We start from the raw sequence: 18,173 nt of genomic DNA on the forward strand, positions 1-18,173 counted from the left end.
ATTGCTTATTTAGTATGAAGAACATGCAAGGAACATTTAATGGATTATGGCATTAGAAATAATGGTAATTCCTTTCACTCTGAGTTTTGGGATTTTTTTTCTGTCAGGAAAATATTATGCAATACTTGGAAAAATGCAAAAGGACGACTGCACATACTTCCAGTGATACATTTGAACACTAACAGGCCTGCCCAAGTTTACGCAGTTTTCCGGGAGAATACACCCTTATTTGACTTCTATTTACTATTGATTAGAATACTGCCACAGTCTCAGCCAAGTTAGATGTTCAACATAAGAATACTGATAAGTTGCAAATGATTTATGTATAGCAAAGATGTAATGATGTCTGTTCTGTATAAAAATACTTCAAAGGTACAATTTTATTGCTTTGAAGAACATAAGTTTTCCTGTGGCCGTATCTGCCACCCCGCCTGCTTCCCTCCAGTCTCCACCCTCCCCCCTCCCCCCGCTTGCTTCTCTGCAGCTTCGCTCCCTTCTGCAGGGCTTGGCTTCCTTCTACACTGTCTTCAGTCTTCGCTCTGTGCCTGCATATGCAAATTAACCACCATCTTGGTTGGGTTTATTTGCATACTCGCTCCTGATTGGCTGGTGGGCATGGCTTGTGGGCATAGCAGAGGTATGGTCAATTTGCATGTTTCTCTTTTATTAGTGTAGATTCTTCCAATGAATAGCAAAATTACGTTTCCATGAAGGTCAGGGGTGAGCATGCAACATGCTTTCAAGTGAGGTTCATGATGAGCTGATGGGTAGGTATGAGCAATAAATGAACAGTTATCAGGTAACTTTACTCTGAAAACATAATGATGAATAGCAGGCACATAGGCAGCCAGTCCCTATTATCAGTACAAAGGCCTGAAGTTTCAGGGATTCATATGGGAAGGTAAGCTTCAGCTAGTACTGTAAAATGAGTTTTCTAAAAGTTGGTACTATTGAAGAAAACTAGATAGGGCAGCAAAAGACTGAATAAAGTGATTACAGTGGAAAAGATGTCACTGCCCACAAAAGAACCATTTAACTATATTGTGACATTTTAATCATGTTACAAAATATGTATATATTGTAATCTATCTATCATCTATGTATCTCAGGGCTTTTCAACCTTTAGCATGCATAAAGGGGTGCCTCATTCCCAGAGATTCTCATTCTGTAGTTTTGGGGTGGCACCTGAGATTCTGAATTTCTAAAAGCTCCTTGGTGATGCTGGACCACCCTTTGAGTAGGCCCACTGTAGTTAGTTGTCTTTTAGCCAATTGATCAGAGGCTAGAAGCTTTGAGTAGGCCTCATCGTACAAATTTTCTCACTTAAGATATTGGGAAACAACTTTTCATTAGTGTTTTCTGTCATATCTAACTATAGGAATATATTGTCAATGTCAAATGGGGATGCCATTCTCCCTCTAGATTCCAAATTCAATAGCAAGATAGATAAAAGAGGCAGACAAATGTAGATCAAATAATCATTTTTTATTACTGGTTTAGCTGAGATGAGAATAAGACTGAGAATATTACCGACTAAGCTGAAATGGAACATAAAGCTGAGAAGTGGTGCTTCTCATAATTTGCCCCTGAATTAAACTTACACATCTACGCCTGCCTTATGAAGGTACAGAAAGGAATTTTGGCCAAAGACTAGGAATAATTCCCTTCTCTTTATAAAAATTCTCTTCTCTTCCCTCATCCAATATATATTTTTTAATTTAATAAATCTTTATTGTTCAGATTATTACAATTGTTCCTCTTTTTTCCCCCATAGCTCCCCTCCACCCAGTTCCCACCCCACCCTCTGCCCTTACCCCCCCCCCACCACCACCACCACTGTCCTCATCCATAGGTGTACGATTTTTGGCCAGTCTCTTCCCGCACCCCCCACACCCCTTTCCCCCCGAGAATTGTCAGTCCACTCCCTTTCTATGCCCTTGATTCTATTATATTCACCAGTTTATTCTGTTCATCAGATTTTTTATTCACTTGATTTTTAGATTCACTTGTTGATAGATATGTATTTGTTGTTCATAATTTTTATCTTTACCTTTTTCTTCTTCTTCCTCTTCTTAAAGAATACCTTTCAGCATTTCATATAATAGTGGTTTGGTGGTGTAAAACTCCTTTAGCTTTTTCTTATCTGTGAAGCTCTTTATCTGCCCTTCAATTCTGAATGATAGGTTTGCTGGGTAGAGTAATCTTGGTTGTAGGTTCTTGCTATTCATCACTTTGAATATTTCTTGCCACTTCCATCTGGCCTGCATAGTTTCTGTTGAGAAATCAGCTGACAGTCGTATGGGTGCTCCCTTGTAGGTAATTAACTGTTTTTCTCTTGCTGCTTTTAATATTCTCTCTTTGTCTTTTGCTCTTGACATTTTAATTATGATGTGTCTTGGTGTGGTCCTCTTTGGATTCCTTTTGTTTGGGGTTCTTTGTGCTTCCTGGACTTGTAAGTCTATTTCTTTCACCAGGTGGTTAACTCTCTATACAGTATTCAGAATAAAATTTCCCATTTTAGATGATCTAGTATACACTAATAAGGTAGGTGTTAATTCACCCCATCCTAGTAGATCTAGGTCTAAGACTGATCTCCTGCCTCTCATAAGTTTTGATCTTAAAATGATATATTTTGTTATTATGTTCATTAATTCTTTTCTCTGTATTCTCCATTCTACTGTTGAACTCATCCAGTGAGGTTTTTCTTTATTTTGCTAATATATTTTTTCAGTTCAGAAATTTTTGTTTAGTTCTTTGTAGCTTTTATTTCCTTGCTGAGATTTTTCTATTTTTTTCAATTGGCTTCAAGTGGTTCTTAATTTCCCATTGAAGCTTTTTATAATAGCTTTCTTAAAATCTTTATCAGATTAATTCCTACATCTCCCCAGGCCATCTTGTGGTGGTTTATTGTCTTTTCTCATTCAGTTCAAGATTTTCTTGTATTTGGTTTGACATTTGGATTTTATCTTATGAGACGCTTAAATTTCCTACAGCACCTCCAATGGCATTGTGGGTAGGTATGAAACTTGCATCTTCCTACTTGGTCTTCTCTGAGACCACCCTGATACTTGGGGGAGATTGGTTTCTTGTTATAGCCAGCAGGGTGGAAGTCTAGGCTCTCTACTCTGCCTCTGCTGATGGGGTTGTGTTTTTTCCTGTGGCTCATAGGGAAATTGTCCAAGTCTACTGTCTTGTTAGATTGCTCCTGTTGTGGTTCTTTTGCTAGGGAAAGGAGGCTTTTCTTGGAGGTTATTATTATTTTTTGTCTGCTCCTGTTGGTGTTTCCAAGCCGTTGGCTTCTCTAGCACCCTGTGCTCACTGCCATTTTGTGACATAAAGAAGTAAAACCTAGGACCTGCATGATTACACAGTGTGGCAATAATAATGGGATATTAAATGAGTTATATTTTTGAACTGTCTATATTTGAACAGGGATTGTATGGGGTTTCCTGCATGCAACAGCTGTCCAATAATGGCACACCCAACAATTCAATTTAGAAAAGTCACAGAGTTTGCAACGGTTTTTGCAAATATGTGCATTTTGCCTGTTTGGACAGTCTGAAAATATAATAGGTGGACATTTGTTTGCTATGAGTAATTTGAGCATTTTTATCTTTATTCCTCCTCCTCACTGTAACTAGAAATTACTTCAAAAATCGTGGGCCTAAGTAAACGATACAAACACAAACCTCACTAAGCACCACCCCAATCTGAGAATTAGAAATCACCCAGCTTTTCCTTCCTTAACAATACACTGAGTGTGAGTGAATGTTGACAGTCTTCCCTGAGTCCTACCTGTCCACAGGCTTTATGTCAACTCACCTCCAAAGGCAGCCCCCCAGGTTTTCTTTAAAAAAAAAAAAATATATATATATATATATATTTTATATATATTATATTAAATATATATATATATATATATATATATATATATATATATATATATTATTGTTGATAGTATTACAGATATCTCCCATTTCGTATTCCCTCCCTTCCTCTCACCAACCGCCCCCCCCCGGCCCCGCCCCCAACCCGCTTTTTCCTTCTCCCATGGAGCCACTCCTGCCCTCCCCCTCCAGTTTCCCCGCATCTCCTGGTTCTGCGCGAGCTGCGCCTTTACTGGACTCAACGCCTCAACTGCTGTTATTCGGCCAGCAGGACTCCTGGAGAACGGAGCCATGTTCTCTCTTCTGGTCCTTTTCATGGGACTTGGTGGTCTGCAGGCAGGCCTCCGTAAGTCCAGACCCGTGTTCATCCCCCAACCCGAGCTTCTGAGGGGACTTGGTTTGCTTAGGGGGGCCTGTACATTTTGGGTCCAGCTTCTAGGCCCAGACCTTACCCAGGCCCCTCTCTTGCCCCACCCATTTTCTCCTTGCCCTTTGCTTCAGGGTCTATAGCCAAAAAGGCAAAGAGCCAGCCTCCGGGCAGAAAACCTTTCACTTCTCTGGAATGGGTTTCCTTTTCTGTAAAATGGACAAAAGTGAAATATGTGGTCTTTTCCACATTCAAAATTCTGCTGTTGTAGAAATGATTGCATCACCACAAAGAAGGTATTTAATCTAGGATTTTTCTGATTGACTGACCGCTGTCCTCGGCCTGCTCCACTGAAGATTGTGGGTCACCCTTGTATTCAATATTCCCTCTTCTCCCTGCAAATGATCCTGTTTTTCCACTTCCACACTTTTTTTGCAACACAGTAACACTGTATTTGTTACTCAGTGTTGCTTAGTCAAACTCTCAAACTGCCTAACTAGGGTGTGTGTGTGTGTGTGTGTGTGTGTGTGTGTGTGTGTGTGTGTGTGTGTGTGTGTAGAGACAAATAAAGATAAAATAAAAACTTGAGATCTTGGCAAGGGTTAAGAAATTTGTAGGTAAGAGTGACCAGAAAGACAGTGGAAAGGAAAAGTAGATGCATAGATTATACAATAATTTTTTGGTAATGTAGAGAAACAGATGGAGAACTGGATTTTAGAAATTGATAATGTAAAATCAGGTACCAAAGTAACTTTGCTTATTTTTATTTTAGATCCTCATAAAACATTTCTGCAGCACACGGTTCCTGAAAAGATTTCATCCTCTGACACAGAAAGAGATCCAGAAAATAATGTAATGGGAAATAATATTTTTATATCTTAAATTGTGTTGTTGTTAATGTGAAGACCAGCACTGTGGAACAAAGAGCATTTTTAAATGTGTATGAATGTGTGTGACTCCATCTGTTTGTGTGTTGCTGTTGAGGATGAAGGATTTTTAAGGATAAGAGCCACCAGGGCCAGAACTAGGGAGAGGCAAGCAAAGTGCTTGACTCAGGCACAACAATTAAGGGGCTGGCAAAGAACTAGGGATATTAAAGCAAAAGTTAAGGTGAAGCGAGTGAGGTGAGTCAGGATCAGATGTCTTTCTTTAAAATGTTGATATTTTGTTTATCATGTATTTTTTGCATTAATTTTTATATTTTAAAGTATTGCATTCAAATAGTATTTATATTGATTACTAAGTTTTCTGGACCCCTAGTCCTGGCCCTGATGGTTCCCCTAACACAATAGTCCTCCCCCTACCCCATCTATGATTTTGCTTTTCGTAGTTTCAGCTATTCCCAGTCAACTGCTGTCCAACAATATTAAATAGAAAATTCCAGAAATAATCATAAGTTTTAAATTGTGTGCTGTTCTGAATAGCATGGTGAAATCTTGCACTGTCCATCCCACCAGGGACGTGAATCATCCCTTTGTCCAGTGTATCCACCTCACTTCATCTAGTCATGTAGGCATTGTATCATCTCACATTATCATAAGAAGAAGGGTGGGTATAGTTATTATCAGACTAGTGGCCTGGTGCATGGATTCGTGCACCTTGAAAGGAAATTAATTAGAAGAAATATTTTAATATTGCTATTTGCTTTTTATCTATAATAGAAATGTCAGAGGTACATTGTGCCAATAGTTGGTCTTCAGACATATTCTGTTGATGACACTGCTTTCTTTGAGCTTCCAAATGTCAACACAAACAACTAAATTCACAATCAACAATGACAGATCGAAGCACATGCATGTGATTGGTGCCAGCGAGAGCTTTATATGTATCGTGCATGTGCTAGTCAACGTTTATTTTTAAATTGCTGGTGCTCATTGTATGTACCAGCCGATTGGTTGGATGGTTGGGCAGATGGATGGTCTGTCACTTAGCCATATATATATTATTATTATTTTTTTGAGAGAGAGGGACCTTGTTACATAACTTTTATTACAAGATACTGTTATAATTGTTCTATTTTATTATTAGTTTTTTGTTAATCTCTTACTGTGCCTAATTTATAATTTAAACTTTGTCATAGGTATGTACATATATGAAAAAACATAGTGTAATATTATATATAGGGTTCATTATTATTCATGCTTTCAGGTATCCACTGGGGGGTTGTCATAGGACATATCCCCCACGGATAAGGGAGGACTACTGTACTGCCTCACCTTTCAATGAGTCAGTGAGGAGCTTAAAGGTGATCAGCACATAGACTTCACAGTTGGAACCTAGATATCAGTGCACATTCCTTCTCTAATTCCCCAGGAAAATCCACTTCTCACACGGATCCTTCTATTATAAAATAATCTAATATTAGTCATAATTGTAGTCTTGAACTTTATTTTTTCCTTTTGGTGGTTTTAAAAAACCTTCCCATTCTGTTTCACATAAGGATACACTGTTGGTACCAGGATTTGCCCTCCCCCATCACTCCCAGTTCTCTGAAGGTAGTCTTATGTCCCTATATACTGGTTCTCTACCTTTTCTTCTTTTGGTAGCTAGATTTTATTTACAACCCTACCCTACCCACCCCCCCTCCAGTGAATTCTCAGTCATGCTGTGATGTAGGATTAGAAAGAAGGGTCTCCATTTGATTTTTTGTTTAATTTCCTTATTTTCTGAAATTCATACCAATCCTTTCTCCTTAATATGACTGACCAATCTTTGAATTCTCCATTTGTCTAATCTCTAATATTAAAAAAGGGGCATTTAATATTATGGAAATTCAGTGTGTTTCTTTTAACTATAACAACTTTAAAAGCTCTCTTTTAATATTTTTGCAACAGAAAATTATTGTTAATGTGGGGTGTGATTATATTTTAATATATTCAGTATAATATGAGGTAAGACCTGCAAAAGTAGTAGGGCTTAGGGGCCAATTAGAGAGCTCCCAGATATTACAAATAAAACATGGGGCACCCAATTAAATTTGAAATAAATATATATGATATGTACATAAGATGAAAGAAAAATATTGCATGTTGCTATACTAAATAATTTTAAATTCAAAAAATTTATTGTTCAGCAGAAATAAATTACAAGTATCTAAATTACATACCTCTCTCTTTCTTCAATTGTATTTCCATGATGATTTAACTTTCTTAAATAGTTCCTTGTTTTGCATAATTTGACTATAAAATTCCTTGCAGTTACTCCATTTATATTGTAACATAGTTTCTGCAGTGGTCACATCCAATTCATTTCATTGTTTTTTCCTCTGAACATTTGTTAGTGAGAAAAAACACTGGGCATTAGCATTGTGAGATAGTGTACAAACCTGTGATGACATAAATTGGTCTTAATTTGCTTTTCTATTCTTTATTATTATGTTGCATCTCTTTTTTTCCTTCTTTACTCTCTCTCTCTCTCTCTCTCTCTCTCTCTCTCTCTCTATATATATATATATATATATATATATGTATATATATATATGTTTTTAAATTAAGTTTATTGGGTAGTAAGATCATATAGGTTTCAAGTGTATTCTATGATACATGATCTGTATATGGCCTTGTGTCCCCACTACCCAAAGTCAATTAATCTTCATACTTTCTTAATTATTGTAGCTTTATAATAAAAAATTGATATCTGGTAGTGCAAGCTTCCAACTTCCTTCTTGTTTTTCAAGATCGTCTTGATTATTATTCTCCTTTGCATTTCAGTGTAAATATTAGAAGCACTGGTCAGTTTCTGCTAACAGTACTTCATCTGTCTCCAGATGAGATCACAGTGACAGCCAACACCTTAATTGTATATTTTGCCATTGTGATTTGTTATCCTGATGGACTTCAGTGTTATAGCATTATTGTTTTAATTTGCATTTCTTAAATAATTGTTAACATAAATTTTTTGAGGGATAATTTATACACAGTGAAAAATAGAGATTTTAAGTGTACAGTTCTTTGAGTTTTTACAAATGTACATATTCTTGTAATCAGTACCCAAATCAAGAAAAAGATTATCCCAAATATTTCCATATGTCCACCACCCTAAAGACACTGTTCTGCTTTCTATCATCATAGGTTAGTTTTGTCTATTATGAACAATTTTTGTACACATTGTAAACATCTGTATAATCACCACAGATGTCTAGCATTTCAGAAGGAGCCCTCCTGTGGCCTCCCAGTCAATACTCACAAGTATTACCACTATTCTTATTTCTTTCAGCATAGATAAATGATGTCTATTCTTGATACATATGTGATTCCTTATAAATAGATATACATATATTAAATATACATATATTTACATATACTTGAATGTATGTCTGTATATGGTCTCAAATACTATGCAATCTTTTTGTGTAGCCTCTTTTATTTAACCATCTGTCTTTTAGATTAATATATGCCATTGCATGTAGTCCAGTTTATCCTCTTACATTGCTATATAGTATTCCATTGTATGAATATATTATGATTTTACATCCTTTTTACTGTTGCTGAACATTTGGGTTGTTTCCAGTGTGGTAATATTATGAATAAGATGCTCTGATTATTTTTGCATGTCTTTGGTATGTACATGGTACTCATTTCAGTTGGGTGTATACCCAGAAGTGAAAGTTCAATGTCACAGGATCTTTCTAGCTATTTAGTTATTATCTACTAGAGGCCTGGTGCATGAATTCATGCACCGGTGGGGTCCCAAGGGGGGTGGAGTGGGGCAGGCCCTCTGGGCGGGTGGTAGGATGCCCTTGCCAGCTCAGGATTGGATCCATCACGCTGATGTTTGCACAGGTTGTTGGGAGCCACCTGGTGGCCGCTTTTATATCCTTTGTTCTTTGCAGGTCATCTAGGGAGGGGAAGCACCCTAGGTGCTTGAGGACGACTTCCTGTTCTGTAGTATTACTTATAATTTTTTCTTGAATTTTGGTGTATTAATTTTGTAGAGCTGACATAACAAAGTAGCACAAAAACTGTGGCTTAAACAACAGAAATTGTCTCAGTTCTGGAGTCTAGGAGTCCAAAATCAAGGTGTTGGCAAAGTTTGTTCTTTCTGAAGATTATGAGGGAAAGATCTGCTTCAGGCCTCTATCCTTGGCTTGCAGATGGATATGTTCTCCTTATGAATCTTCATGTGGCTTTCTGCCTTTGAATATGTCTGTGTCCAAATTTGCACTTTGGGTAAGGATCAGTCATATTGGGTTAGGTCCTGCACTAACGACCTCATTTTAACTTCATTATCTCTGTAAAGACCCAATCTGAGTAAGATCACATTCTGAGATCTTGAGATTAGAAATCCTACTGAATAAAGAGGGATATGCTAATTGACCATCACTCCGTCACAAAGATGGCTGCACCCACAGCTGAAGCCAAGTTCCAATAAGGACCCTTAACAAGCAATCAGCAGGGACCTGAGACTATGCCCTCCCCGGCCCCTGTAGGGCTTGACAGGGGACCTCAGGCCACGCCCCCCCACCAGGTGGGGCTTGACAGGGGACTTCAGGCCGCACCCTCCACCCCAGCACCATGCTGGGGGACATCAGGCCACACCTCAAGGTGCACCCCCAGGGTTCTAGGTCGGGGGAACTCAGGCCGTGCCCCTCACCCCAGCACCAGGCCGGGGGATCTCAGCCTGCGCCCCCCACCTGGCGAGGCTTGATGGGGGACCTCAGGCCATGCCCTCTGCCCCAGCACCGGGCCAGGGGACCTGAGGCTGTGCTCCTCTGCCTGGCTGGGCTTGACAGGGGACCTCAGGCTGCGCCCCCTGCCCCAGCACCAGGCCAGGGGACCTGAGGCTGTTCCCCCCTGCCTGGCGGGGCTTGACAGGGCACCTCAGGCTGTGCACCCCACCCAGTGGGGCTTGACGGGGGACCTGAGGCTGCACCCTTCTGCTGGTGGGGCTTGACAGAGGACCTCAGGCCATGCCCCCCACCTTGGCATCAGGCTGGGGGACCTCAGGCCGCGCCTGCTGCCTTGGCACCAGGCCAGGGGACCTCAGGCCACGCCCCCCACCCAGCGGGGCTTGACAGGGGATCTCAGGCCATGTCCCCCACCTGGTGGGGCTTGACAGGAGACCTCAAGGTATGCCCCCTGTCCTGGCACCAGGCCAGGGGACCTGGGCTACGCCCCCTGCCCGGCAGGGCTTGACAAGGGTGGGACTGGCAGGGTCTGGATCTAGCCCAATGGGGGGGGGTGGGGCGGGTCTGGGTCTCACGTGATTTTGAGGCACATGTGGTTGGGCAGGGACTTGACTCTGGGTCCCCCTTTTGATGTGCATGAATTTTGTGCACTGGGCCACTAGTTTACATATAAAGTTAGAGGGATGCACTTCAACCCAAACAGCTGAATGTTTGTGCCTGAAAAGTTGTAAAAACTCTGGATGGTGTCTTTTTGAAGTTGTTGTTGTTTTTCCTTCCCATCAGTTTTGTACATTTTTTATTAATTACATTCTAGGGTGTTTTTTTCATTGTAATATATGTAGATTTAAAATTTTAATGGTACTGTCATATGCCCCTTTATTTTTCATGTTTTTTTAATAATAAGGGATTTTTAGAGGGCTCAATGTTCCAGGTCCCATCCAGACTCCACTTACACCTCTTTCCAGTGTGCCATTCAGATGACTCTTAGTAGCTCTTTATCTGTTGTAAAGAATCTTATTCGGCTATAATAGTAAAGTTAAGGTACTAAAAACTTTTTTTAAAAATATATTTTATTGATTTTTTTACAGAGAGGAAGGGAGAGGGATAGAGAGTTAGAAACATTGATGAGAGAGAAACATCGATCAGCTGCCTCCTGCACACCTCCTACTGGGGATGTGCCAGCAACCAAGGTACATGCCCTTGACCGGAATCGAACATGGGACCCTTCAGTCTGCAGGCTGACGCTCTATCCACTGAGTCAAACCAGTTAGGGCAGTACTGAAAACTTTCAAATGGCTTTTTCTCTGGCTAAAACAATTTTTAAATATTAACCAAATAAATAATTTAATGACACATTTTCTGTTATGTTCTAGAGGGTTCTCCATACTTGTCTCTGCTCTCTCTCTCCCCTCTCCTACATTCTATTCTAGGGAAATGTCAGTGCTTAACTGGAGAGGCAAAGTACTAAGGTAGTTGTTGTGGAATGTTGCTAGAGGTGTAGTGCATTCCTTGAAGTCCTATCTATAGAACTACCTGTTCCAATGAATAGGGAAATTTACTTTCCAGGAGCGCTGGGAGTAGGCAAGCAACAGGTTCTCTCAAGTGAGGGGGCACCTTTGGTATTTACCTTAAGCATGGTGAATTGGTGTAAACCAAAATAAAACAATAACCAGCTAGGCCTTTCCCTCAGATATATTAATTATGGTGACTGGCAGGCATGTGGGGACTCCACCACCTTTTTCTCAATGTAGAACTTTGAAGCTTCAAATATCCATCCACATAGGAAGGGAAGCACATGTAATGATTATATATTATTATTAATTTTGTCAATATTTTAGAAGCATAACTGACAGGAAACATTATTTAATATATTACTTACAATTATTATTGAAAGTATTTTGAATTTTCATGTTACAGGTTGCTTATATGATTACAATAAAAGGAAAACCATATTTTGTTCATCTCAAAAAGCAGTAAGTAATTATTTTACCTTTTTAAATTTTAATTCTTTGGTTTCTTGATTTTTAAAATAGTTATGAATAAGATAAATTCAAATCAGATGTATATTTGATACATGTATGCATTTGAAATCTATTGTATATTAGTTATTGGATAAAGTCTTAGGCATGATATGTTCAAACGTATTAGTAGAGAAATGGGAAATTTCATTATAATGTGGTATTATGATAAATGTGTAAACAGTAGTCTCTGAAAATCTGGGAAAGCTTTTTGGGAATAGGTAAGAGATGACTTATATCTGGAGGGAAGATAGCTTTAGCTCTGTAAAGAAATGGGGTACCATAGAGTGTCATTCCGTTTAGAGGAAATCATATGTAAAACATAGAGGTGTGAGACTAAGTAGATTCTGTGGTGTTCAAAAAAGTCAGTGTGAATTACTAAAGAACATATTTTTTTGGGGGTAGGAGTAAAATATTTTGGAAAGGTAGTAGGTAGAACTGATTTGTAGATCTATCATGCCATGGTAAGGATAGTGCAAGCCAAAATGTTTTCAAGAATATACTTATGTAGGCTCATTGAGTATTGTAGGCTGATTCTGAGGGGGCAAAAGTAGAGTAGGGTGTCTAATTATATGATTATATAATAATTTAAGTAAGTGATGATTGGTGGCTTGAATAGGTCATAGTACAGGAAAGAAAACATTCAGTAGGCCCTGAAGACAGATTTGGTAGTATGATTGGTAAAAAGTGAGGAATCTTGGGTAATTTAGTTGTTGCTTAAGAAAATGTCACAGTGTAATTAAATGAGGAGTATGAACAAGGGAGATCTTTATGTGAGGAAAGGGTAAGTTTAATTTGCAGTGCCTATAAGATATCCAAGTGGGTTGTATTCCATAAATACAGGAATGTGGATCTCTGAGCAGAGATTGGTAATTGAGATATAGATTTAGCAATAATCAATAGTTTGGCTGTGATTTTTAAAAATGAGAGCTTATAAATAGATTGGTGGCTAAAGACTAAATCCTACTAAAGACCAATATTTTGGGGGCAGGTAGAACAAAACAATAAGAACAAGAACAACAACGAAAAACACCATGAAGACTATGTCCTAGAGTCCTAGACCATGGGTTGACAAACTTTTTCTGTAAAGAGCTTTGGCTATATGCTGTGTACTCTGTTGGAACTAAGCAATTTTGCACTGTAGTGCAAAAGCAGCTATACACAATACGCAAACCAATGAGCCTGGCTGTATTTCCAGAAGATATAGCACAGAATGGGATTTGTAGCACAAGTATAAGATTTGCTTTGAACCAAAGTAGTCATCTTCTGGAAATAAAGATAAGAGGTGAGGATGGGTATAGGTTATCTGTAAGTGAAGTGACATGGAGGTTATGTGGGATGATGGACAGGAGTTGTGCCAAGTTTTTGAATTGTTACTGAGGAAAATGAAAGAAAATTCTGAGCGAGTTTGTTGAGAAGAACTTGGTATGTATGTAACTAAGCTTAGTGAATAGGAGTTTGTAGCAATGCAAAGGAAATATTTCTACATTGTGTTCTAACCTATATTTTAATTTTGAGATTCAGTTTTAAAATGTGGAATCAATGAGCAATAAAGACAAAGATTTGGAAGTTCTGTGCTGGAAATTGAGACCTATGTTGTTTTACTATTTGATATTTCTAGCAATTTAGGTTGTTCATTAGCACATAATTTTGATATTATTTGTCACTATAGTTAAAATGCCTCTCTCAGTGTCTAATTTATTGTAAATGATAGAGAAGTATTTGGAAAATAGAATAGGCCAAGATAATTGGCACTACTTTAAATTCCCCAGTAAAAAGAAAATTTGTAGTATGAAGAGTAATTATTTCTGTGCTTTCTGTTTCACAACTTGGGCATGTTTTTGTGCTTTCTGCCTAGATCATTTTTATCCCCAGCTTCTGTTGTTTATTCTTATGACAAATATGACATCCAGAAAACTAACAATCCGTTTGATCAGGTAAGACTTAAGGTATTTTTTTCCTTACACATTTCTTATTCTGAATTTTCTTTAAAAATATGAATATTCTGAAATTACTAGAATATTATTTTACATATTCACTAAAATGAATAAACTGGACTAGTTCTTATTTCTACATGGCACAGCTTCATTAGGTAAATGCCATACACATTAATGTACTAAGGTAGCTAATATAATACATGTAAATATCGTATATGGGATGTCCATGTTTAAAATAAGTTATCCATTTGTTTATCTTTGTGTACTTTTTTTTCAGATGGATTGCAATTATTATGGATATATTGCAGGCTTTCCAAATTCTCTTGTGTCCCTCAACACTTGCTCAGGACTCAGGTTGTAACCAATGGAGATATATTCCATTTGCCATTATCAGATCCCACTAGTGTATTAGTTGATCCTCCATATGTCTTTTCTGATTCTACAGTTACCTGTGTTATTTCAATTCCCTAACGAGTGAGCAAGAATTACTGATAAAATAGAGTTGGTCACCCTGACTGATTCTGTTCCTGATGGGCAGCTACTTGTTGATTCTTATAGGATCTGCTGCTTGAGGCTTTGAGCAGTCTTGAGTGTAGTGGTATTGATTGGTCTCTCCATACTTCTTTAGTTTTCCCAAATTTTTATGTTTTCTTATTTCCTAGAAAGGGTGACAATTGTAAAAAACCTCAGTATGATAGATACTTTGCCTCAGCTCCAATCATTTTTAGGCTGGTAGTGTCTTCAATACAGCCCACACAAATTATTTAGAAATTAAGTGTCAGGGAGAGTTAGGTATCTCAAAAAGAAGGAAGGGCCTTGGTCAGTGTTGCTCAGTGGTTAGAGCTTCACTGCACCAAAAAGGTGCAGGATGGATTCCTGGTAAAAGGCATATCTGGGTTGCAGGTTTGATCCCCTGCCCTGGTCAGAGTGCATGTGGGAAGTAACCAATGGATATGTCTCTCTCAGATTAATGTTTTTCTCTCTCTCACCCCCTTTTCTCCCTTTCACTCTCTCTAAAAAAAAAAAAAAAAAAAAAAAGACAAAAGGGATTTATGACTAAGGGAGAGAGTGCCTCTTGCTCCTACAGACTGACTTAGAAAATCTCTACCTTAGGAAGGGGTCTTAACTTGTTTAAGCACATGGATCCATGCCACCAACATAGTTTCTGTAAGATATTTTTGTTAGAATATGTATAATATAAAGCGATACATATCCTGCTGTTACCAGTTCTGTTCTGGGTAACGCCTCAAAAAACAAAGAGATAAAGTAGAAAAACTAAGATGACTTTAAATGTAAATCTATTAGTTTATAGTTTTGGTAGAATCATTTTAAGTTTGTTTTAATTATTTCACCATTCAGGGGAATCTTGCAGTTGAAAAACATCTCATATGGAATTGAACCAATGGAGGTTGCATCAGGATTCATGCACCTGATTTATGAAGACAAAGATTATTACACTAACATTTCTCTCCTAGGAATCAGTGACATTTATAATTCCAACTATCAATATAGAAAAAGTTCTGAAGTAAGTATTGACTTTTTAATTTTAATATAGTCTGTATAATTTTGTGAACTGAAAACGAATTTCAGAGTAAAATTTGGTGACTTGCAAATATAAAAATTACTTTAGTTTTTCATGAGGTTCCTCCATGACTTTTAAAATAAATAGAGATAAATAGAGAATGAAATCTCAGAGAGAGGGGGTGGAGGGACTGGAAGAGATTAACTATGTACACATATATATATAGCCTATGGATACAGACAATAATGTGGTGAAGGACTGGAGGGGACTGAGTGGAGGGCGAAAATGGAGGGGAATGGGGAACATCTGTAATAGTGACAACAATAAAATATAAGCAGAGAATAAAATTGAATTCTTTGTTATGCTTGTTATTATATGAAAGATTAGCAAAAACGTAGGAAACAGATATGTGAATATAGGGTTAAAGAAACCAAAAAATGTTTGCATGTGGGCATTTGGACAATTAATGTAAATTATTCCTTTTTCTCAATTGTCTGACAATTTACATGATATAAATATTATGTTATCTGCCTGGCCAGTTTTTAAACCATATTGTTTGCCAAAAGTAGTTTCCTAAAAATTGGTAGCAGAAAATCTTCCCACATGGAGGATTACTATGAAAATCATTACAAGACTAAAGAAAGAAAAGCTATATGTTATAAAGTTAATATTTCTAATTTCAGATATCGCTAAAATCAAAAGATACATGGGTTCTTGTATAGCTTGGGGGTCTCATTAAAAATTATTTTAAACCACAAACATTTTTTGGATTGGAATTTTCCAAACAGTACCTAAATTTTGTATTTGAAATTACCTTTGTTATATAATCAGTAGCAACATGTTTCTCAGTTTATCTTTGAACATAATTTCAGTAGAAAGTAAATTTTTAGAAATTCCTTAGTATTCATGTTGTATGTTTTTCAGAGAGTTGAATTTTTCAAGTTAATCCCTCGATACCTTGAACTATATATTGTTGTGGATAAAAATATGGTAGGTCCTTTTAATATATTATTATTTTAAAATTACTTAACATTTGTCTTTTACTTGATTTTAATGATATAATAACAATTTAAAACTAATTTTTGATGTTCATTTTGCTTTTAGAACAATTGATAAATTCTTTAAATTACAAATAAGCCAAATTTTTGTTAATTAATTTATTTTGTATATATGATCACTAATTGTATTTGTAAAGTGAAGCATCTTTTCATTTTCTAAACCTTGTTTGTTATTTTTCCTTTGTTCAAAGGGACTACATTCTCAATGAAAGTATAGATTAGAATAAACCCACATGCAATAATATTTAATTGCCTAAGCCTAATTGGTAGGGTAGTCTGCTGAACACATATGGCACCTCTTCCAAGCAAAGGAAGAAAACAAGTTATCTGTTTTGTTCTCAATTCTTAGTGAATGAAATGACAGAAAAACAAATGAACAAAATTTTCATAATGAGGATTCACGACTCTACTTCAGATCTTGCATGGGTTTAAGTTTTGAATTTATACAACATGGGTGGATAGGGGATTCTAAGCTATACGGCTGCATTTGTTCCAGATTGGTAAGATCTGAGGGCACCTGATGGAAGCAAATGGTATTTCTCTCCGATGGAATACAACTTTAAATAGGATTCCCACAGATTAATAACAGCCATGTATTAGCTCAAAATCCATAAAAAAATTAGCCACAGTGAACAGGGTTAGCAAAACAAAAAAAAAAAATAGATTTAGATACACAAACCCTTCAGATATTAATATTTTAAGACATAGGTTATAAAACAAAAATATTTTCCCTAAAAGAAAGTTGGTTGATTCTCAAAGAAGTAAATATGAGGCAGGGAAGTGTAGACATAATTGTTGGCCGAGGTAACAAAATTTGAAGTGCAATAGCTCACTAAAGAGTTGGAGAGCTTTTTATTATAGCTAACTTGACCCAGTACAAAGCCAATGCATATGCTAAAATCATATTCCTGTAAAATCACAAAGCAATTAGAAGTTGGTAATCAGAATTTTAAGCATAACAAACAAAAGGAAGGCAATAAAGGAAAACAAACATTATGCACTAAGCATTTGTTTAATAAATATGGAACAAATTTTAAAGCTAAGGTTAAGATAAAAGATTTTAACTCAAATATTTTATTAGACATAGAGGGAATAAATACTGCAATTAAAAACAAAAGCGAAAGATTAATGAAAAGCAAGACAAATGACAGTATTTTATCTTTTGTTATGGCTGAGTAGTATTCTTTTTATATATGTACCACATCATTATCCAATCATCTATTGAGGACACTTCAGTTGTTTCCATGTCTTGGCCACCATGAATAATGCTGCAACGAAAATAGGGGTACATATATCTTTATGAATAAACTATAGGCCTGGTGTACAACATTTGTGCATGGTGTGGGAGGGGGGTCCCTCAGCCCGGCCTGCACCCTCTCCAATCTAGGACCCCTTGGGGGATGTCCGACTGCCTCTCACAATCCGGCTTCTGACTGCTCGCCTGCCTGCCTGCCTGATTGCCCCTAACCACATCTGCCTGCCTGCCTGATTGCCCCTAACTGCTCCCCTACTGGCCTGATCGCCCCTAACTGCTCCCCTGCTGGCCTGATCACCCCTAACCTCCTCTGCCTCGCCCTGCACCTGGGACCAAGGATTCCCTCCTCCAGCCAGTCGCAGGCACTCGGGATCCGGGCTTCCCTCCCTTTGGCCAGCCGCAGGCACCCAGGACCCAGCTGGCTTTGCCTGGGCCGACTGCAGCCGCAGGGGACCGTTGCCGGGCGGGTTTGCCTGGGCTACAGCCTCAGGTGCTGGCAACCC

General features: G+C 37.9%; 1 protein-coding gene across 1 annotated transcript in view; it reads left to right on the forward strand.

Moving 5' to 3' along the window:
• The window catches only part of LOC308243472 (disintegrin and metalloproteinase domain-containing protein 5-like), a gene marked incomplete at both ends in the record, with an annotated part of 133,395 nt that overhangs the window by 27,376 nt on the left and 87,846 nt on the right, over positions 1-18,173 (forward strand). Inside the window, 6 exons of the mRNA XM_080659017.1 lie at positions 2,475-2,544; positions 5,027-5,106; positions 13,757-13,835; positions 14,113-14,189; positions 15,195-15,360; positions 16,282-16,347. Coding sequence (XP_080515143.1) covers positions 2,475-2,544; positions 5,027-5,106; positions 13,757-13,835; positions 14,113-14,189; positions 15,195-15,360; positions 16,282-16,347 — 538 coding nt within the window. The remainder of the gene's footprint in view (positions 1-2,474; positions 2,545-5,026; positions 5,107-13,756; positions 13,836-14,112; positions 14,190-15,194; positions 15,361-16,281; positions 16,348-18,173) is intronic.

This window comes from Plecotus auritus (genome assembly GCF_963455305.1).
Source record: "Plecotus auritus genome assembly, chromosome: 3".
Classification (NCBI taxonomy): domain Eukaryota; kingdom Metazoa; phylum Chordata; class Mammalia; order Chiroptera; family Vespertilionidae; genus Plecotus; species Plecotus auritus.